The following is a 23,597-nucleotide window of genomic DNA, read 5'->3' as shown; positions in this document are numbered from 1 at the left end:
ATTGTTTTCATGTGAGTTTTAAAAAGGGCATTTCTTTCTCTTAAATGCCTGGCTTGGGGTTCAGGCTGGATCTCTGCACCTCCCCCGCTGCCAGCTTCAGGTCCCCCTACTAGGTGCATTTGTGCAGGACACTAATTTCATAAACTTTTCATATGGCCCTGGGATCAATAAGTACAAGTATTTCCTAATCATTATGTTTTATATTCATTCAATTAATAAAGTTATAAGAAATACCTTCCATGTGAAAGGATCTATGCCAGATGCTCCAGAGGACACAGACATTCTTCTGAGAGTACTTCCAATCTTCAGTGCCAGATAGACAACAAAGACCACAGGCATTTAAGGCAGTGCACGTGCAAATTGTGGAAAAAGTGTCACAGAAACTAAGATGAGATAGAAACTGCTTCTAAGTGGGGAAATTCTCAAGAAGGATGTACATCAGAGGTTTACTATAGTTTTGTGGTTGCCGTTGAATATATCACTCTCATTTCAGGAACATAACATCTCTTTTCAGCTGTGAGATTGGCCTCTTAATTAATCTATCTACAGTTTTTCCCTGATTCAAATCACTCTCTACCTCCCTGTTGGTTAACTTGCTAAAATACAAATCAGATTGTATTATTTACCTACTTAGAATACTTGATTGATTCTCCATTTTCTTCGAGATATAACGAAAATTGCTTTTTTTGGAATTTGTCCCTACTTATCTTTCTGGCCTCCTCTGGAGCAACATGCAGAATTATCTGACCTTGGAAACTCATTCTGCGTTGTCTGGACAATGAGACAACTGGCAACTCTGACCCTTTCTCTGAGCAGGTGGAGCTGTACCCAAGTTCTGTCTTGAGGTTCTCATGGGGCATCTGGCTTTCCAAGACAACTTGCATAAACAAGTAGCTGGAGTCTTAAAGCTAGACTCATCAATCAGTTTGCCCTTTTTTCATGCTGGCATTTCTGCTACTCTGAATTTTTATAGGATAATTTCCTTTTCCTAGAAAACAAACCATATTGTAGATTTTTATGTCCTTGCATGCCTTTCAGCTGGGATGACAAAAGATTAAGACATTATACTTTTCCTTGCTGATCCCTGGCTCACAAAATGCCTTAATTAGGCCTATTCTTTAACCCAACTGGATGTCGTGGTATTTGTTTTTTTTTTTTTTAAGATTTTATTTATTCACGAGAGACACACAGAGAGAAGCAGAGACATAGACAGAGGGATAAGCAGGCTCCTCTTAGGAAGCCCAATGTGGAACTTGATCCCAGGACCAGGATCATGCCCTGAGCCAAAGGCAGATGCTCAACCGTTGAGCCACCCAGGCGTCCCTCGATGTTGTGCTATTTGTACTAAGCCCTGTTGGAGACCATGAAGAAACCTACTTTCTGTAGCTCTTCTTAGTATTTCCTTTTGAATTTTTTTTTTTTTTTTGCATCTGAAGTATTTTGAAATATAATATATCAATACTAAACTTGATTTTATCATTTTGAGAACATAGTATTTGTGTCAAAAAGTCATATGATATTAAAATATAGAATCTACTCTTTCCTTTACAATTTATAACTCAGATTTTTCTACACTTTTGCACATTCCTATTAATCACTAACCAAGTTATTCTTTTGGATTCTAGAAATGGACGAATTCAAAACCGCATGTAGTGATTGTGTGTGTGTGTGTGTGTTTGTGTATGTGTAACAAGCACATTATAAGAGAAAAATCTATGCTATCTCTAGTTGTCAATTTTTTTTTTTTTTTGGATAGGCTAAACTGGCACACATGCCCTGAATCTCAGCAGCTACCAAACAATGACATATTTGTTTGTTGTTCATGTTAGGGATCTATGAAGTAGCTGTAGCTCTATTTCTCATATCTGCTTACTATAGCATCCAGGTTGAGGAAGCTGTTGCTTTCCAGGATATGCTTGTTTTTATGGCAAAGGAAAAAGAGCAAAGCAGAAATGCACAACAGTCCTTAAGAATTTTGCTTGGATGTAGTACATGTCACATCTGCTCCAATGGCATTGACCAAACCAATGGGGGTGAGGACTTGTAATTCCCCAGGAGGTCCTGGATATCACGTAACAACAGTGGCGTTAGATAACCTCTCACTGAAAGGAGAGCAAGTATTTTGGAACAATAATAAAATTAAGTATAGTTGCTCTCTGTATTATATCCACACTTATTTAATATTACAGCACTAGGCAGTGCATATCTTTTCCTTTTACTTTTTATTTTTATTTTTTTACTCTTTTACTTTTTAAAATGTATATATGTAACATAAACAGGGAAAAGATACTTTTTAAAAATTAGGAGTGGTGGTGACATTTATTAAAGATTAACTTTAGGGAATAAGAAGAGGTTTATTTGCCCCTTTAAAACAATCTACCTATAAATCACCACATTCGTATTTTATGTTGAGTAAACAGGAAAATTGGTATTATTTGTGAGTTTCCAATGAGCTATGAGTAAGTGAATCTTAAAAAGAAATTTGAACTAGGATAAGAAAGCTAAGAAATCTGAATACCTCAAAATCAAAATAATTTAAAATGATTTTACTTGGGCGCTAACTAGAATTTGTCCCTGAGATCAACAAAAAATATGTTTCCTAGATATTGGTGTGCTTGTGCAAAGAAAGTTTCTGTATGTAAGTACATGATTTAGTAGTAAACAGACAATTTTAATATATAGTTTTTTAAAATTTTATTATATAGTAATCTTAGTTTGTAAGCTTCTATTAAATGGTGTTATTTTACACTCATAGAGAACTAAGTAGTCTATAATGTGCTTTAACATACAGTACGGTTGTATAATCACTTTATAAATTAAACACATTATCCTATTTATTCCATAATCCCCATATATCCATATCCAAATGAAAATGTTATGTACAGTTCAGATTAACATTTCCATGTCTTATTTCAGTTGTGTGGGTCTTTTGGCACTGACATAGAAATGTTTGAGATTTAACATGATTCCTCCAAATCAGATTTAATTTAATATGATTCCTCCAAATCAAATCATGGTATAAAGGAGAAGGGAGGGACATCACATGGGTCCTACTGTATGTTGTTGGTATTTGTCCTCTTCTTCCATAAATTCCTCTTATAAATATAAGAGATAAGTTGCAAAATTCATGTGAAATCAAAACTTTAATATAACTTTAAATGATACTTGCATCAAATAAGACAATTAATAAAAATCATTCATTAAAAATTCATTGCTTTATCCAGTGTAGGTAAGATTTTTCTTTTTAGCATTTAAACAAGCAAATAATATGTAATTTTTAGCAGGTGTAAAAATATTGCAATACTCATTTAATTTATATCAAAGTCATGAAAGTGTTATAAAAATCATGCAACTTAAAGACCTATATATGTATGTAGAATAGGTCTTATGATCAAAATTAAATTATATTAAGCTAGCACAGCAAGAATGGAATAAGCACCGAAATACATTCTGATCAAAGTTAAGGGCCATTGTCTGCATGTAGACCATTCTATCTCAGAGATTTGCATGGAAATAACCATTTTGTGAGTAACCTTTGGATAAATACTATTATCTTCTACTTTCAAGGATGGTGTTTCAAAATTGTGACTAGAATCTATGTATCTGGCTAAAGTGCTAAAGTCCTTACTGTCATATTTTTCATACTGCCCCCACATGAACTGTATTTAGTATGTAAGGCCAAAATTCAAACTCATTCTTATCATGGTATTGTTTTTGTTGAGAAATGGCAATCTCATAGCTTCTAGCTATAGAATACTGCATTCATATATAGCCATTTATTTATTTAAAGTTAGAAATAAGTCAAAATGGCAGAAATATTCATTCTGTGTGAAAAGTGTATTCTTTCTTTATGGGCAAAGAAAACTGAACGGTGAAACTATGTTGAAATGTCATTTTACAGTTTCAAAGTCAGAATATGCTTTGCATAAGTGAAATATATGATGACCTCATTTAAAAATCAATTGGGGCACCTGGCTCAGGTCATGATCTTAGGGTCCTGGGACTGAACCCCACATCAGGCTCCCTGCTCAGCAAGGAGTCTGCTTCTCCCTCTCTCTCTGCCCTTCCCCCTACTCATACTCTCTCTCTCAAATAAATAAATAAATAAATAAATAAATAAATAAATAAATAAATAAAATCTTTAAAAAATCCATTTATTTAATACTTCGGAAAACATAATTAGTATTCTCAGTGCTTTTCAATTACTAGTTTGCTTAATTCTCATAATAATGCTATAAAGTAATGCTATGAATCTGTCTGATTTAGAGGTAAGAAAATGAAGGCACAGAGGATTGTTACTTGCCTAAGGTTACACAGTTTCTTACCTCACTTGGAATCCAGCAACCTGGATTCAAATTATCGTAACAATCCTATGTGATAGTGGAGCCAGGGAACCCAGCAAAGGGCTATCTCTGTTCAGCTTCTCTAGACAGGGCCCTTCTGGGCCCCTGCTGCTGAAGGAATGGACCTCAGATTCTATTTGCCCAGGAAGGAGATGTTGTGGCCCAGCCACAGGGGCCACATCCCTAGGTGGCCCACCTGTAAATACCAAAGCCCCACCCAACCAAGCCCCTGAGTGAGCACTCTGTCTACAGGTGCTGAAGGTCTCACCCCTGCTCCTGACCCCTAGTACCTCTCCCCCTCCTTACCCCAATGTATTTTTATCCCACTGATTTTTTTTTTTTTTTTTATCCCACTGATTCCTTTTGGAACTTGTGTCCTCCCTGAAGACATGGAAGATGTGTCCTCCTCACAATGTATGCACAAATGATCTTTTTAAAAATAATTTTATCTCCATTAATTAAAAATATTTTGATATGTGGTCTAAGGATAGTATGAAAGAAATCCAAGCCTACATCTATTTTAGTTAACAAGGAAACAGTGATTTATTTTATTTTATTTTTTTGCCAATTTTAAATACAGTTTTATTTAAGACATTACATTTTTCACTTAATAGAGTGCTTATAAAGTGCAATGTTTATTTCCTTTCCCTTTGCACATATTCCATATTCAACTATCAAGAATGCCCAATATATTTACTATTGCAGCTTGGCTTTAAAACTGCCATGGAATTTGCTACAAATTTGGGTCCTTCAAATGTGTGAAACAATGCTAGACCTGTCATCAGATTGGCTTAATCAACCTCTTCAGTGGTAGGCCCAGAGGAGGCACCACCAGTTATTTAGAGGCTGCACATATCAGGAAAGTGAGTGCAAAGGGGTGAAAGAAATCGTCCAGAGTTGCACAGTAGGCGATGGCCAGGTTTCAAGACCAAGCAGTGTGACTACAGTCCTAGGCTCTTGAGAATGCTCTTCCCAAAAGGACAGGAGTCCTCAAAAACATTTGAGTGTGGTCCCCTGCAAAAGGGCCTACTGGCTCTTTCCCTGGATTGTGCTTAGATGAGGACTGTCATCAATAGTTGTTTTTTCCCCCCATAGTTTCTAAACAGTTCTTCTGACAACACGTCATTTTTTGGATGTATTAATACATGATATCTAGTTTGAAGCTCTGACATCTGAATCAATCCATTTATGATGGAGTATTTGGCTATTACACACCAGTGAACAATTTTTGTTTTCCTAAGCAAATGAGTTCAGTATCCTGATAGATTTGTTTAACTATGCTAAAGTTTATTCCAGCCTTAAAAATCTATATAGTTCTTATTTAAGAATAGAATGACTTAAATTATTAACTTACCTGTTCCTTAGCCTATATTGAACAATTGTTTTAGGATCACGGTCAATAACTGGAGAAATAAAACATTTGTATGTTTTATTATAGTATTGTTATGCTATTTAAAATTAAATATAAATTTAAAGGAATCTATATTAGAACAAATAAATCAGTGATTCAGACTACACATAGTAAATTCTCCATAAAAATTGGTTTGGCTTATAGTAACAGAGAGGATACAGAAAAAATGTGTTAACTGTATTTATGTTTATAACCGTTACATTTTTGTAGAATCACACAAGATAATTCTATTTTTCAAACATGGTGCTCTTAAAATTTGAGTTATATGGTGATAATATTTGCTATGTCTCTGTTTTTCATTCACTAAATTCCTCTCAGTTTAGTTTCTCATAGGTTTAATCTTTTTTTTTTTTAAAGATTTTATTTATTCCTTTGAGACACAGAGAGAGGGAGAGACATAGGCAAAAGGAGGAGAGAAGCAGGCTCCATGCAGGAACCCGATGCAGGACTTGATCCTGGAAATCCAGGATCATGTCCTGAGCTGAAGGCAGACGCTCAACCGCTGAGCCACCCAGGTGCCCTTAATTTAATATTTAATTTAAATAACATTTTATCTTTTTTTTATTTTATTATTTTTTTTAAATTTTATTTATTTATGATAGGCACACAGTGAGAGAGAGAGAGGCAGAGACACAGGCAGAGGGAGAAGCAGGCTCCATGCACCGGGAGCCCGACGTGGGATTCGATCCCGGGTCTCCAGGATCGCGCCCTGGGCCAAAGACAGGCGCTAAACCGCTGCGCCACCCAGGGATCCCTAAATAACATTTTATCTTAAAATGTAAACATGTGTTCTGGACTTGCCTATATAATAAAAACAATAAGTATTTACTCAAAGTAAATATTTGGGTAAGTGTATTTCTATGGAGCTCTTGTATATGAAGAAAATTTTATTAAGACATTACCGTTGTTGTTGATTGTAGCAACATCAGCATAAGGTATAGAAAACCACATGATTGAAAAACTCATGGCCAAATAGTGGAAAGATAATGTCACGTTGACCAAAGAACTATTAACTGGATGACAGAACAGTTGAAACTAAAGAGAGCCATGCTGATAGAAAATTCATTTCCTTCTTTAGGTTTTAGACGCTTCATGATTAAAAATGAGAGGGTAAGAACTATTCAATGACATCTTCCAAAATGATAAATCCATCATTTAAAAGTTAAAATTTGTCAATCTTATAATCATACTAGCTAATCTACAAATTGGTATATATCTAGAACAAGGAAAAATAAAATCTCTATCTGATCATTCCCCAATATTCTTATTCCTACAACTCTTTCATATGATAATTCTGATTTTAATTTATTCTTTCTTAATTTGAGCCTAACTTTTTATTATATATCAAATAAAATATTTTATATCTGTGAGATAGCAGATAGATACAAAACACTCGTGTAGATATTCTATTCTTTCTCAGGATGTTATAGTGAAAGGTCCATTCATGATACAGGGAAAAACAAAACTTATTGAGATGAATTATCTTTCTTCCCCCGCAGTGTCATAAATTAAAACAAACATTAAAAGTACTAAAGCAAAATTCCCAGTTAGAAAACATTTAAGAACCTATTGTTACATAATTAACTATTTCTGATGGAACAATCTAGTATTGTTGTTTAACAAATTTCATCTTCTAAAATGTTTTAAATTATTTTTCTTATTCAAATGAGCTTATATTCATTTATCTACTTTTAATTCTCTTGATTTAATACTTTTCACATCTAACAGTATTTAGATACATGAAAAGATGATTAACAAAAGTAGTCTGAAAGTTGACCAAGTATGGGATTATTACAAACTTAGATATTATCAAAATGGAAAATTAGTAACTTCTAAAAAGCGGCTTTACAGATTTGTATGCAAATGTGAATGGTTTGATTTGTTTAATTCTAAAACTCTTCAAACATTTCACTATAATACAATGCAGAGCTTTTGTCTAATTATACAACATAGATTAATAAATTATTTCCTTGATGCTGTATTGCAAAGATAAGGCAAGAACCTTTTTTCATTTAAGTCAGAACTTTGAGTTTGTTTACATTATAAAAAATGTTCTTTATTTTTTAGCTTAAAACATGTCCACCTTTTATAGTTTTAAGTTATTATAAAGTATACCAAAGATACAAAATACATACATGATATACATTTGTGGTTTAAAAATAACAAATGCAAAAACATTCTTCTATTCATCACCCAGCTTAAAAAATAGAATATTATCCTCATCTTTGAAAGCTCTGTTTGCCCCTTTCCAGATCTGTCTGTACTGCTACCTTCTGAATTTGGTGTTTATAATCCTTTTAAAAAATAATTTTACTATGTATTAATATATATCCCTAACGTTACACTGTTTATTTTCCTGCTTTATGAGCATTATAGAAGTGGAATTATACTCTAAGTAATATTCTGTGATTTTTTTTCTTGCTTAATATTATATTTTTTATTGTTATCAATGGGAGAGGTGCTAATCTAATAAGTTCCATTCCTGTGCAATATCCCACTATGGTCTCTACCACATTTTATTTATTCCCATATCAATGGAGATTTATATTATTTCAAGTACTAGCCTTTCCAAATGATGCTGCAATGAACACCCTAGTGATTTTCTCCAGGGCAAAAAACAACCAGGAATAGAATTACTAGGCCATATGGTGTTCACATCTTTAGATTTGTTAAATCTAGATTTACTAATGCTAAATTGATTTCCATAGTGGTTATATAAATAAATATGTCCATTAGCAGTTTATAAGTGTTTTCGTTGTTCCACATCCACACCAAGAACTTTCTCATGACATTTTAATTCTTGGCATTTGCTGAGTACAGAAATTTTATCTCATATAAACCTGCTATGTTTATTTCATAGGGAAGAGAGGAGGAACTTCAGTTATAGGACAGAATTCCACATAAGGAGATTGAATCTCTTGATTTGGGCAGCTAATATAAACATTTATGGTTGAAATTAATTATCGCAATCAAGAAAGATAGCATAGTTTTTGTTTAAGACCTCATACTCTGCAAGCATATGGTCTTAGTTGGAACTAAAAGCTTATTTCTAGAGAAAGGAGACCTTCTTCTGGAACTTTGGATTGTAGAGGCAGTTTTGATTCGTCACACATTCCCATTACAATGGAGAGGGAGAGTTTTTAGTGAAAAGCCACTTGAAAAGGAGCTTTCTCAGAAATAATAATAGTAGTAGTAGTAATAGTAACAATAATAATAATTATTATTATTCTTTCTTCAGATTCTGTTTTCATACCTGATGCTGAAGTCTGTCATGCTTCTTTAAGGCAAGCCTGGTCTTACTGTTTTTAGGAATATGAGTTGTGGGAAGAAATGTGTATGTTTTCAGTGGATTGGTAAAACTAAACCAAGCCCCAAGAACTTAAATGTGAATAAAGCACACTGCAACAGTTGTTTCCTATTAGTGCACTGAGGGATTAAGATCTAGGAAGGTCAAAGCAAACCATGGAGCTTGACTTTCTGTAAGACTGTGGAACATACTAGGCAAAATTAGTATCTTGGTAGGAAAGAATTTTGTCCTGGTTAGACGAAATTCATAGCTAAAGGAAAAGAAGATTGGACAACAATCTTACTTGACATCTTACTAAGACTAAAACCAAGATAAATACATATTTTTTAACCTTCATTTTCTCTGTCCAGTTTAGACCCCAATCGTTCTATTTTCAGAGCTCTTCTATGACCCATGACTTGAAATAACAAAATCCTTTTCTTAGGAAATGTTATTGCTGCAGTGGTTATGTCTGGTTTCAGCTATTACAGCTGTAGTGCTAGGAGCTGTAGTTTTGATACGTTCACATGTACTACTATCGACTTGGCAGTGTGGAAAGATTGACTATTATTATAGACTGAATTGTGTCCACTTCAAATTCATATGTTGTAGTCCCGACCCTCAGTACTTCAGAATATGACTGTTAGGAGGGCCTTTAAAGAGGTAATTAAGGCAAAATGAGAAAAAGCAAGATAAATTTAACTTTATTTAAATTTAACCACACCATTCAGTACAAGTTAACTTGAATTGTACTGCTGAATAAAGAACCATACATAAAGCCAGTCATCAGAATAGTGTTCATTTTGGCTTTAAACTGATCAAAATATGAAATTTTGGAGAAGAAAATGTTGTATATGAATTTATTCTGTCATTTAATTCTTTAAAGGAATATGACTTTATTTGAGAGTTTTAATGTCTCTCTGGGAGCTTAATAATTAGAGATGGTTTTAATTTGAGTTTGGGCATTTTGGTATATTAATAGGTCTATTGTAAAACCTCTGTGAATTATATTAGACAGCATGAACATTACTTAACTGTTTATAGCTGAGTTTTCAGTGGGCTGAATACACAAGAGAGGGCTGAATAAAAGAAGGATGGACTACAGTACTTTATAGGTCATCATCCATATATAATGTCCACTTTCCCCATTCTTGGCTCCCCATGTTTTAAATTGTCCTGTCCTGGTGAGTTACCCTGTATATTAGCATTTCCTGCAGTGTAACAAATTGTCCCCAAATTTAGCAGCTGAAAACACACATATTTATCATTCTATAGTTTCTGTAGATCAGGAACCTGATAATGACTCAGCTTAGAGTGTGTCTTAAGACTCTCATCAAGGTATCAGTAGTAGTTACAGTCTGCTTTAAGAGTAGTGAGATTTAAAAGCTGTGACCCTCCTACCAGACCATGGATAAACACTGCAGTTTCTCAAGCTCTTTATACCCTACTGGCAATTAGGTGCCTCTGACTGCAAAGTCCTTGAATATTGAGCTGTCTTCATCATGGTTCCAGATTTTGCTTGGTCTGGTCCTGTCACTGCATCCATGCGCCACCCCTTCTAGTTGTGATACACTTGGTTGCTCACAATTTTTACATAGCTAGGTATGAGAACTCAGTCCTCTTAACAGCTCCTTCCAAAACATGCTACATTTTTATTTCTCACCATGCTAAAAGTCTGAATGGAGGGATTGAAGCCTCCAATAAGCTTTGCTTTAAAAGCATGCTATTTACAGTATTTTCAGATTCCTCCAATTTGTCTATGTATTTCTACTACATGCCCACTCCAAATAGCATCATTTATATGACCCGGTGTCCTCCTTTAAGGGGTTTTAAGGAACTTCAAAAATTATTTCCTCTTTTAAATAATGTTTGACTTTCATTCCTTTCATTTTGGTATGAATTGTTTTGAAGTTGCAATTTAGGGATTAAAAAATCTATGTGGGGAGCACCTGGGTGGTTCAGTGGTTGAGCATCTGCCTTGGCTCAGGTCATGATCCCCAGGGTCCTGGGATCGAGCCCTGCATCAGGCTCCCTGTAGGGAGCCTGCTTCTCCCTCTGCCTGTGTCTCTGCCTCTCTCTCTGTCTCTCATGAATAAATCAATGAAATCTAAAAAAAAAAGTCTGTGTTGTAGCCCATTGCATTTTTAGCTTCATTCAGAGACTTAGTTCTAACTTTTTAGTTTACAAGGTAAAGGTATAAGATCCTTTTGGAACCCAAAGCTCTAGGTTACTGAGCTCTGGAAAAATCCCTTAGGATTCAGCATCAATTTATTAGCTGGAATCATGTCTTTCCTTATTTTTTTCCAGGCGTGAATATTTGGTTTTCTGTTTTTCAAGCTCAGTTATTCATTTGGTCTATCTTATATATGTGGGACCCAGGAAATCTAACAAAAATCCCCTATCCCTGGACAAGCAGCGCAGGACTAATTCCATTTTGTGCTACACCCGCCATCTCATGTAAAACCCCCCACACGACCTGCCTGTTGTTTAAGGCACTACCTCACCCTAGTTTAGCTATTAAGCACACCCTTATCAGAAACTAGCACACATAGGAATGTGGGACCTCTGACCTTTAACCGCCAAGGAATGAAAACCCCTCTTTTGCCCGCCAAACCTGCGCACCAATTCTAACCAGAATAATAGGCTAGTTCAAATGGTCACTATAGGGTGAATCGTAATTCAATTGGCCACCTGCGTGTGGACCGACATGATTGTGCAAATTTCTACATGATTGTGCAAATTTCTGTGTATGTTACAATCTCATTGGTCACGGACCCCTACAATACTACTATGCTTCTTAGTCTCGGAGTCCAAGTCCCCTGCTCCGCTGTGTTGGGTATACTTGGACCCAAGCTCGAGCTTGTGATTAAACCCTCGTGTGATTACATCGGTGTCGGCTCCTTGGTGGTTTCTCGGATTCGCAATCTTGGGCACAACAATATACTGTTTTAAAATATATAATGTTATAAATGTTTTATAGTGAGAGGATTTTCAGAATATCTAGATGTCAGTATTACTGCCTGATTTTGTTTTGGAAGTGTCTATCATGTTATTTTTCTCTAACTCCATTATAGTTTATTTTTTCTTCTGTATTCTCCTTGGCACTACTGAATTATTTCTGGTAATTTAGTTACCATCTGTTGTTTTACCATTCCTTGTTTGAACCCATCATTCTTTCCTTTGAGATCTTTTTTTTTTTTTTTTTTAAGATTTATTTATTTGAGATAGCGCAAGTGTGAGTGGGTGGGAGGAAGGGTACGGGGAGAGGGAGAATTAGACTCCCCACTGAACAGGGAGCCTGATACAGGACTCTATTCCAGGACCCTGGGATCATGACTTGAGCCAAAGTAGATGCTTAACCAAATGAGCCACCCAAGTTGCCCCTCTTTGAGATCTTCTTTTAGAGAGAATACATTTTCTTTATATTCTAGAACAGAATTGAATGGTGCCATAGCTTAAAATTTCTTTGTGGCTTAGATTTTTATGATGTTTCTTCTTATAGTTCACATATTAATACCTCTTTCCTTCCTCCATCTGGATATAGTTCTCATGCTGATTCCATATAGGTTAGCACTCATATTTGAGTGGTCCCACAAGTGATTGAAAGAAAGTTTGAAAGAAGAGGAATATGAGGCAGAGCCCACTTAGCAGAAAATTTAGCTTCTGGTCTGTCACTAATCTATTCCTTTCCATACTCTGCCTTTTCATCTCTTCCCTCCAGACTGATATGAAGTGACATCTAACCAACAGGGAAGTTCCATATTGATAAACCAGGGAGACTCTGGTTATCTTAAATTAATTGCATAATTCTTTTTGTCCACATTTTCTCTTCTGTCCTGTAAAAAGAGTCTTACTCTTTTATGGTTGACACGTCTGAAAGTTTCTTTGTTTTACTCCATTCCCCTTGCATTCAGCAAGGAGAGACAGCAGATCGGTTTGGGGCTGCTGGACTTGCATCCTATTTGGAAACTAGTGTAGGAGCTAAGGGCAGAGGAATCCCAAAATGAGTTACTTTGGCATGGATGTTATTTTGAGATAAAAGCAATCCAAACCCATCAGATTCAGATAAAGTTCTTTACTCTCTCAACTGCCTGCCTTACCAGGAAAACAACTATCAACAGAGATGCCTCTTTACCTAAGAAACTTATCTGCATAACAGGGCAACCTTTGTTTTCCTGACATCTTCTTTCATCTTCCTGCTAATCGTCCTTGTTCTGTTTGTGTCCTGGGCCACTACCCCCTCTTTAGAACATATAAGCATCATGTTGCCTATCTGTCTTTGGAATTTCCATGTCTGCATGGATTCCTATTTGTATGCTATTAAATTTGATTTTCTCCTGTTAATCTGTCTCTGAAGAAACCTCCCCCCTTGTAAGTAGGGCCAGCCCTAATCCAGAGGCAGCCCATCCAGTCTTCTTCCTGAAATTTTAGCAACTAAAAGCATTCTGTTTACAATAAGAAAACCATTTCCCCCCACACCCTGATTGGAATGTCCCTGAATAGGTTCATGTTGACCCTCCCCGAAATCAACCTGGATGCCATGCGACTCCTGCGGTTCTTTTGTCTTTAGGCAGTTTCTTTCCTTTTGCCTTTTAAAAGAACCTGTAATTGCTAATCGGGGCTCTTTTCCTCCTCGGAGGCGGAGAGCCCGTTGGCGCAAACGTTCAATAAACCCTCTTGCTAATTGCATCTGCCTGTCTGGGGTCTGAGTCTCTGGGGCGTCCACCGGGCCACATTGGCACCCGTGAGCCAGGGTCCAACAGTCTCATGTCAGTTTAGTTCTTAGTCTAGCTAGAAGAATCTTGAAGGATAGAATTCTTCCTCCCTAATACAAGACTTCTACTTAATTTCCACAGCATCCCCTATAGGCAACTTCATTTCACCTGATCCTGTTTTCATTGTTATTAACAACCCTTTTATATGGGTTTTAGCATTGCATTGGAGCTGTTTCGAGTTGAATCAAAGATGTTATTTCATCTTCTGGTTTTAATTCTTGTTGATGTGCTTATTTGAAAGAGGAAATTGCATTGCAGCAAAGAAAATGTTACCTCTGTGATCTCTAAACGTAAATAGAACAGTACAGTTTTCAGCATTAACCTAAATGTGTTTGCAAGCAAAGTCCAAGTCAAATTTAATCCCTCCTTCCCTCCTTTTTATTTGTTCATTCATTTCTTTTCTTGTGACAAAGCCTGAAACTCTTCAAATTCCCCTTATTGAATAAGTGAAAACAAATAAGACAAAGGAAAGAAGATAAGATACTTTAAGATGTAAGAAATAATAAGAGGTTTTGTCTCCCTCACACATATTTAACATTATCACAAATATGGTGACTACGAGGAAAATAATAATTCATAATAATTGGTAGATATTAGTATGTTTCAAGTAAAGTAAACCTTAAGGCAGAACGAGTTTCCTATTAAGACAGCTCTGTTTCTCTTGCAAATCTTGTTACAATAATGATTCTTTTACTTTGCTTTGCTTTGCTTTTTGTTCTGCCTTGAAAGACTGGGAAATGACCATAATAGCTGTTTTCCTTGGGCAGTGAGCAGTGAGTGAATGTTGAGCTCCCTTTGGACTGAGCATTTTGATGCAAATTTCTTCAGAAAAAGAAACAGTGTGGCTGATTGCTGCAGAAGCACTGTACCTCAGAGTATGGAATGCTTCACTGCTCTCTTATCCTGGGGCTGAGTATTAACTACACTATTGAACAGCTAGTGCTTATCATCCCTACCATTCAGGCCACATAAATCTCTGGAAAGAGACGATGTCCCTCCAGGGAGTTTAGGCTAGCCCATAAAATGTCAAAAAACATCAACCTATATTTAGTCCAAAGAAATGCACAAGCTAAGGTTATTGAAGTTATTAGAAAAATATTTATATTATTACTATCATCAAAGCAATTGATTTTCAGGAAGGCTTTGTTTTTTTTAATGTTTATTTATTCATTCATTTATTTATTTATTTATTTAATTTTTTATTTATTTATGATAGTCACAGAGAGAGATAGAGAGGCAGAGACATAGGCAGAGGGAGAAGCAGGCTCCATGCACCGGGAGCCTGATGTGGGATTCGATCCCGGGTCTCCAGGATCGGGCCCTGGGCCAAAGGCAGGCGCCAAACCGCTGAGCCACCCAGGGATCCCAAGAAGGCTTTGTTTTTTGGGCAGAAAAGAATACTTTCTTTAAAAGCATTTCAATCACACAAATGGAAACATCCTAGAATTCTCCTCATCACAAATTAGTGTAATTTTTAACTGACATTATACTGAAAAAGAAATAGAATAATATATGCATATAGTAAATTATCCTAGCAGCACAAAATTCCAGAATTAAAAGTAAATTTCCCTTGTACCTAGACCCTACCTCTATTCCCAGAGGGAAAGCCATTATAATATCTTTATTTGATTATTATTTTAGAAGTAGTCATCATGTATTCAAGTATATGCATTAGAAATGCCACTCCAAAACATGGCTCTTTGGCAAATGGATTATTTTGAGCTGAAGGTCATCGAGAAACAACAGATGTAGGAAAAGCTCTAAATACTGGGCAAAAGTTTTATTTTTGTAAAGGAAATTCCCATTTGTAAAGGTGTTTCCATCTCCCACACCAGGAAGAGGAAGACTCTTAACAACTCTTGTCAAAAGAGAAGGCAAAATTTAAAAACAGTATAATAAAGCTTATGAAAAAAACCCTTCCTTTATTCACCACTCTTCCGGGGCCTCTTCCCAAAGCTTCCCTCGTCTCTTCAGAAGCCCCAAGCCCCTTTTTCTTTGTTAGCCAAAATTGGTATATAAATCCATGTTCTAATTGTTCCTTTGGGTTGCTCATTAATGGGCACTCCCATGTGTACATGAGCAATGCACATGTTATTAAACTTCTGTTTATTTTTCTCTTGTTAGTCTTTTACCAGTCTAATTTTCAGGGCACCAGCTGGAGAACCTAAGATGGATAGAGGAAAAAGATATTTTCCCCTCCTCTACAATATAAAGTGTCAGTATATAAGAATATGTGTATTATTATCTACACAAATGAGTGTATTCTAAGTAAAAAAAAAACAAAACACAAAAGCAGTACAAATAAGTTTTTCTATAAAAATCAGTCAAGGGATTAATAAAATAAAAAGATGTAAGATATGACACTATGAAGAAACCTCCCCCCTTGTAAGTAGGGCCAGCCCTAATCCAGAGGCAGCCCATCCAGTCTTCTTCCTGAAATTTTAGCAACTAAAAGCATTCTGTTTACAATAAGAAAACCGTTCCCCCCCCCCACACCCTGACTGGAATGTCCCTGAATAGGTTCATGTTGACCCTCCCCGAAATCAACCTGGATGCTACGAGACTCCCGCGGTTCTTTTGTCTTTAGGCAGTTTCTTTCCTTTTGCCTTTTAAAAGATCCCTGTAACTGCTAATCGGGGCTCTTTTCCTCCTCGGAGGCGGAGAGCCCGTTTGCGCAAACGTTCAATAAACCCTCTTGCTAATTGCATCTGCCTGTCTGGGGTCTGGGTCTCTGGGGCGTCCACCGGGCCACGTTGGCACCCGTGAGCCAGGGTCCAACATTTGGGGGCTCGTCCGGGATCTAAGACGCCCCAGACTCAATCCTAAGACCGGTAGGAGGTAAGACCGAGCTCGCTAAATGTCATATCTGTCTCGTCCGTTTGTCTGACTGGCCGGGTCTGTTTTGTGCCGGGTCTGTATTGTGCCTGCAGGACGCTGTACTCTGTGTTCTGTATTTGGACCAGCGGGGGAGGCAGACGTGCCCGAGACCCCTGGTTCCCCTCCGGAGTCGGACTCCGGAGTGGTCTGGAAGAGGAACGGAGCCCCGGCACTCCCTCCTCTTCAGGGAAGGTCGTTGTTCGCGACCGCTCCCATCTGAATCTGCCGCGCCAGTCCTGTCGTTCGTGTGCGTCTGTTCGTTCCGTGTTTCTCTTCCTTTCCTGTCCTCCTCCTCACCGCTCACCCCTTCTCTACACCCATGGGGCAGACTGTAACCACCCCTTTAAGCCTCACTCTAGATCACTGGAAAGAAGTCGCCGGCCGGGCACACAATCTTTCGGTCGAAGTCAGAAGACGAAGATGGGTCACCTTCTGCTCCTCAGAGTGGCCGCTTTCAACGTCGGGTGGCCCAGGAACGGAACTTTTAATATTGATATTATCTTGCAGGTGAAGGCCCTGGTCTTCCAGCCAGGACCCAATGGACACCTCGATCAGGTGCCGTACATCATAGTATGGGAGGATCTCGCTAAGAATCCCCCCCCCTGGATAAATTGCTTTATCCCTTCTCAAGGGGGACCGGGCCCGAGACCCTCACTCCCTCCCTGCCACACTCCCCCAATTCCCCGTCCCTCCTCTCCATCCACCCTTTGCCCCCTAAAATTTCCTGAATCAAAACCTAAGGAGCCGCCTGTGCTCCCAGGGGATCAGGACAGTCTCCTTCTCTTGGACTCCTCCCCTCCCCCTTATGCCCAACCCCCAACGCCCCGCTCGGAGGCCCCTACCTCTCCCTCCGCTCCCTCAGCTCCGTCCCCCGACTCTACGGGGGCAGAGGGGCAACCCCTCGCTTCACCCCCGCTCGCCAGTCGCCTCCGCTTTCGGCGAGAGCGCGGGGGAGAGTCGGAAGACGTCTGGACCTCCCAGGCATTTCCCCTCCGGTCAGTAGGCGGCCAGATGCAATATTGGCCGTTCTCTGCCTCGGACCTTTACAACTGGAAAACTCATAACCCCTCCTTCTCCCGAGACCCCCAGGCGCTAACCGGATTAATTGAGTCAATTCTGTTGACCCACCAGCCGACCTGGGATGACCGCCAACAGCTCCTGCAGACTCTCCTCACCACGGAGGAGAGACAGCGCGTGTACCTCGAAGCTCGGAAAAACGTCCCGGGGGCGGATGGGAGGCCGACCCAGCTGCCTAATGAGATTGAGGATGTTTTCCCCTTGGTTCGCCCGACCTGGGACTACGACACTGTTGCTGGTAGGGAGCGGCTCCGTCTCTATCGCCAGGTACTCCTAGCGGGTCTCAAAGGGGCAGGGCGTCGCCCCACCAATTTGGCAAAGGTACGTGCTATAGTGCAGGGAAAAGAGGAGACGCCGGCAGGTTTTCTGGAGAGGTTAATAGAAGGCTACCGCATGTATACTCCCTTTGACCCCTTGGCTGAAGACCGCCAACCAGATGTAATTATGTCCTTCATTGGACAGTCGGCCTCGGATATTCGTAATAAGTTACAACGGTTGGAGGGACTTCAGGGGTACACCTTACAGGACTTAGTGAAAGAGGCAGAGAAGGTTTTTAACAAGCGAGAAACTCTAGAGGAAAGGGAGGAAAGGATCCGTAAAGAGCAAGAGGAACGGGAGGATAAGAGAGATAAAAGACGTAACAAAGAGCTGACTAGGATACTGGCCACCGTAGTACAGGGCTCAGGGCAGAGTAAGTCAGGACAGAGTAGGGACCTGGGAGACAAAAGAGGACCACGGGTTGAACGAGACCAGTGTGCCTACTGCAAGGAAAAAGGACATTGGGTTAAAGATTGCCCAAGGAAGGGCCAAACGCAGGGACCTAAAAAGAAGCCCATTCCTGTTTTGTCCCTAGAAGATGAAGATTAGGGGTGTCAGGGCCAGGAACCCCCCCCTGAGCCTCGGATAACCCTTAAAGTGGGGGGACAGCCGGTGACCTTCCTGGTCGATACGGGAGCTCAACATTCAGTTTTAACTGAGGCAAAAGGACCCTTGAGCTCTAAAACGTCTTGGGTTCAGGGGGCAACTGGAGGCAAGTTTTATCGATGGACAACCGAACGGAAGGTCCACCTGAGCACTGGGCAAGTAACGCATTCCTTCTTACTGGTCCCAGACTGCCCTTACCCTCTCCTAGGCAGAGACCTTCTTTCAAAAGTAGGGGCCCAGATACATTTTCAGCAAAAAGGGGCCACTATTACTGGCGCGGGAGGGCAGCCCCTCCAGGTACTGACCTTGCGCCTAGAGGATGAACACCGGCTGCACGAGGACTCTCCACCGTCCGTGCAGCCCCTAGATTCTGAATGGCTCACTAACTACCCTCAGGCCTGGGTGGAAACGGCCGGAATGGGACTAGCTGTAAACCAGCCGCCCATAATTATAAACTTAAAACCCTCGGCCACCCCCATATCGATCCGGCAATATTCAATGAGCAAAGAGGCCAAAGAAGGCATTCGGCCCCACATACAGAGACTATTACAATTGGGCATTTTAATACCTTGCCAGTCGCCCTGGAATACTCCTCTATTGCCCGTAAAAAAACCCGGCACAGGAGATTACCGGCCGGTACAAGATTTACGAGAGGTTAACTGGAGGACAGAGGACATACATCCCACGGTGCCGAATCCCTACAACTTGCTCAGCACCTTACCCCCAAGCCATGTCTGGTATACGGTGTTAGATCTAAAAGATGCATTCTTCTGCCTGAGGTTAAGCTCTCAAAGCCAGCCTATTTTTGCTTTTGAATGGAAAGATCCTGAGACGGGATTCTCAGGACAACTCACTTGGACAAGGCTGCCACAGGGATTCAAAAACTCCCCCACTTTGTTCGATGAGGCCTTGCATCGGGATTTGGCAGATTTCCGAGTTGGCCATCCGGACCTCGTCCTCCTGCAGTACGTGGATGATTTGCTCCTGGCGGCTAGGACAGAACAGGATTGTGTAAAAGGTACGGGGGCCCTGCTTGAGAGACTGGGAGAACTGGGGTATAGGGCCTCTGCCAAAAAGGCCCAAATAGGCCAGAGACAAGTGACCTATCTGGGATATCTCCTGGAAGGAGGCCAGAGGTGGCTGACGGAGAGCCGCAAAAAGGCTGTAGCCCTGATCCCAGCACCCACTAATGCCAAAGGACTACGAGAGTTCCTCGGCAGTGCTGGGTTCTGCCGCCTCTGGATACCCGGGTTTGCGGAGATGGCGGCTCCCCTATATCCTCTCACGAAATCCAACACCCCCTACCACTGGGGAAAGGAGCAGCAATTGGCTTTTGACAAAATAAAAAGGGCCTTATTGACCGCCCCTGCCCTGAGCCTCCCAGATGTAACCAAGCCTTTTACGCTGTATGTTGATGAACATAATGGAATAGCAAAAGGGGTCCTAACTCAAAAACTGGGACCCTGGAAAAGGCCCGTGGCATACTTTTCAAAAAAATTAGACAGCGTGGCTGCAGGATGGCCCCCATGTCTCCGAATAATAGCGGCTGTGGCAGTCCTGGTAAAAGACTCAGACAAGTTGACTTTTGGCCAACCCCTCACTGTGGTGGCCCCCCACGCCATAGAGACAGTCATCCGCCAGCCCCCTGATCGATGGCTCTCAAACGCCCGGGTCACCCATTATCAGGCCATGTTACTGAATTCTGAGCGGATACAGTTTGGAACGGCTACATCTCTAAACCCGGCCACCTTGCTTCCAGAAACCGAGTCCCCCTCCCTAGTAATGCATGATTGTCACCAGATCCTAGCTGAAGTCCATGGCACCAGAGGGGACTTGACAGACCAGCCTTTGCCAGATGCTGAAGCAACCTGGTACACCGATGGGAGTAGCTTTCTACGAAATGGTGAGCGTAAAGCCGGGGCAGCCGTGGTAGATGGGAAAGCTGTCATTTGGGCCAGTGCCTTAGAGCCTGGGACTTCAGCTCAAAGGGCAGAGCTTATAGCCCTAACTCAGGCCCTAAGAAAGGCTAAGGACAAAAAGGTCAACATTTATACTGACAGCAGATATGCTTTTGCAACTGCCCATGTTCATGGAGAAATATACTGTAGAAGGGGTCTCCTAACCTCAGCAGGTAAAAACATCAAAAACAGAGAAGAAATACAAGATCTTCTCCATTCCCTCTTTCTGCCGAGAAAACTGAGTATAATTCACTGTCCTGGGCATCAGCGAGGCAATGACCCAGTAGCAGAGGGGAACAGGATGGCCGATGAGACAGCACGGGCCGCTGCACTAGGCCCACAGGCCCTCTCCCTACAAGTACCAGAGGCTGTCCGGACACCGGGGCAACTCTCTCTCGAGTGCTCAGACAGCGACCTAGATATCGTCCAGCAAATAGGGGCAGGATATGACGAGCAAATGAAGGTCTGGAAACACCAAGGGAAGACGGTCCTGCCCCAGAAAAGGGCCAAAGAACTGGTGACTCACCTCCACCGATGGACTCACCTCGGACACAAAAAATTAAAAGCACTCCTCCAGAGAGAAGGTCAGACCTATTACATTCCCAAACTCCCCTCCCTGATCCAACAGGTAACCGATGCTTGTGTACCTTGTGCTAAGGTAAATACCAAACACCTCAAGATGCCTGAGGGAACCAGGATGAGGGGAGAAAGACCCGGAACTAATTGGGAAGTAGACTTCACTGAAATCAAGCCAGGTAAATATGGTAACAAGTACCTCCTAGTGTTTATAGATACCTTTTCAGGCTGGACAGAAGCTTTCCCCACCAAGCGAGAAACCGCCCAGGTGGTTGTCAAGAAAATCCTGGAAGAAATTTTCCCGCGGTTTGGACTGCCCAAGGTAATAGGGTCGGACAACGGCCCCGCCTTCGTCTCCCAGGTAAGTCAGTTGGTGGCCAGATTACTGGGGATAAATTGGAAATTACATTGTGCATACAGACCCCAGAGCTCAGGTCAGGTAGAAAGAATGAATAGAACAATTAAAGAGACCCTAACTAAATTGACATTGGAGACTGGCACTAGAGACTGGGTCCAACTCCTCCCTATGGTTCTGTTCCGAGTCCGGAACACTCCCGCGCGCCATGGGCTAACTCCTTACGAGATTCTCTATGGAGGTCCCCCACCAGTAACGGACTTACTAGACTCTGCTATTGACCCTCTTGCTAACACTCCCGGTTTACAGGACAGGCTAAAGGCGCTCCAGATTATCCAGCACCAGATCTGGAAACCCCTTGCGGCTGTCTACCGCCCCGGAGACACAACCGGCCCACACCCGTTCCAGATCGGGGACTCCGTCTACGTCAGGAGACATCAGTCCAGGACGCTTGAGCCCCGCTGGAAGGGCCCATATACTGTACTACTGACCACCCCAACCGCCTTAAAGGTAGACGGCATTGCTGCTTGGGTCCACGCCTCACACGTCAAGCGCGCCCCATCAACGAGCACCGCTGACGCCAGCCAGGACGGACCGGACGAGCCGCTCCAATGGAAGCTCCACCGCACCCAAAACCCGCTCAAGATAAGACTTTCAAAAATTGTTCAATGACAGTTGTAATATTCCTACCTCTCCTAGCGCTCTTCACCTCCGCCAGAGGTGACCCTCATGCCCTCAAAAGGTTAACCTGGCAGGTACTAACGTCTGGGGGTGACGAGGTCTGGTCTATAACTAAGACCGCCCCCGTGGGAACCTGGTGGCCTGACCTATATCCTGACCTATGCAAGCTAACCATAGGGGCCCCTAGCCCATGGGACCTAGAGGGATACTTCGACACCTCTAGAGCCCCTAACCAAGAAAGCCCTCCAGGGCGACTGGGATTAGACCCATGGGGAGGATGTGGCACGCCTGACAGAAGGGCCATGCTAAGCACTCTTCCCTTTTATGTCTGTCCCGGGCACCACAGAGATCGCAGGCTAAATCCCACCTGTGGAGGAGGGGAATATTTTTATTGTAAAAATTGGGGGTGCGAAACTACGGGGGATACAGAATGGAGGCCCTCCTCCTCCTGGGATTATATCACTGTCAAGGCTAACTATACTCACCCGACATTTAGCAAATGGAAAACCCTTAATTATGGGCCCTGCCAAGGGTGGTGTCATCCCCTACGGATATCCTTCACGGAGCCCGGAAAAAGGGCTACTTACTGGGCCAATGGATATACGTGGGGACTCAGGTTATACAAAGAAAGAACAGATGATGGTTTTATATTCAGAATTAAACTAAAAATAGAATCCCCAGACCCCGTGGCGATCGGGCCTAACGCGGTCCTCGGGGAACAAAGAGCTGCCCCGGCCCTAGCCGCAGGGAGTGCCGCACCCACTAACTTCGCGGTCACTCCAACCCCTGGGTCGTCACCCGAGACGGGACAACGACTGTTTAATCTTATCATAGGGGCATTCCTGGCCCTTAATCGAACCAGCCCCGATGTAACTAAATCCTGCTGGCTCTGCCTTGCTTCCCCTCCCCCTTATTATGAGGGAATTGCTACTTCAGGGACCTATAATAACATCACTAGCACTCAGGGATGCACACCCGACTCCCAACCACAATTCACCCTTACAGAAGTTACAGGACAGGGAACCTGCATAGGAACACCCCCCCGGGGCTACCAGAGACTCTGTAACACTACCACCCCGATTTTGGGGACTGATTCTTACCTGGAGCCCCAGCCGGGAACTTGGTGGGCATGCAACAAAGGCCTCACCCCCTGTGTGTCGGCTAAGGTTCTAAATAGCTCAAATGACTTCTGTGTCATGGTGCAGATCATACCCAGGGTGTTCTATCACCCTGCTGAAACTCTAGAAAATCAGTATGATAAACCTCCCACCCGTTTTCGGCGCGAACCTGTCTCCCTAACCTTAGCCGTTATGTTGGGACTAGGGGTCGCTGCT

The 23,597-nt window shown here is 41.3% G+C and overlaps 1 protein-coding gene across 1 annotated transcript; it reads left to right on the top strand.

The window, feature by feature from the left end:
• Positions 1–17,778: 17,778 nt before the first annotated feature.
• Positions 17,779–22,037, top strand: LOC129507386 (uncharacterized; the record flags this gene model as incomplete). Its single annotated transcript, XM_055321764.1, is given in 3 exon segments — positions 17,779–21,505; positions 21,508–21,588; positions 21,892–22,037. Coding segments are annotated over 3 exon segments (3,954 nt in total), but the record flags the coding sequence as incomplete, so codon positions are not given.
• Positions 22,038–23,597: the final 1,560 nt, after the last annotated feature.

The sequence above is a fragment of the Nyctereutes procyonoides genome, unplaced genomic scaffold (assembly GCF_905146905.1).
Source record: "Nyctereutes procyonoides isolate TBG_1078 unplaced genomic scaffold, NYPRO_anot_genome, whole genome shotgun sequence".
In the NCBI taxonomy this organism is placed as follows: domain Eukaryota; kingdom Metazoa; phylum Chordata; class Mammalia; order Carnivora; family Canidae; genus Nyctereutes; species Nyctereutes procyonoides.
This window is presented reverse-complemented; position numbering and strand designations above follow the sequence as displayed.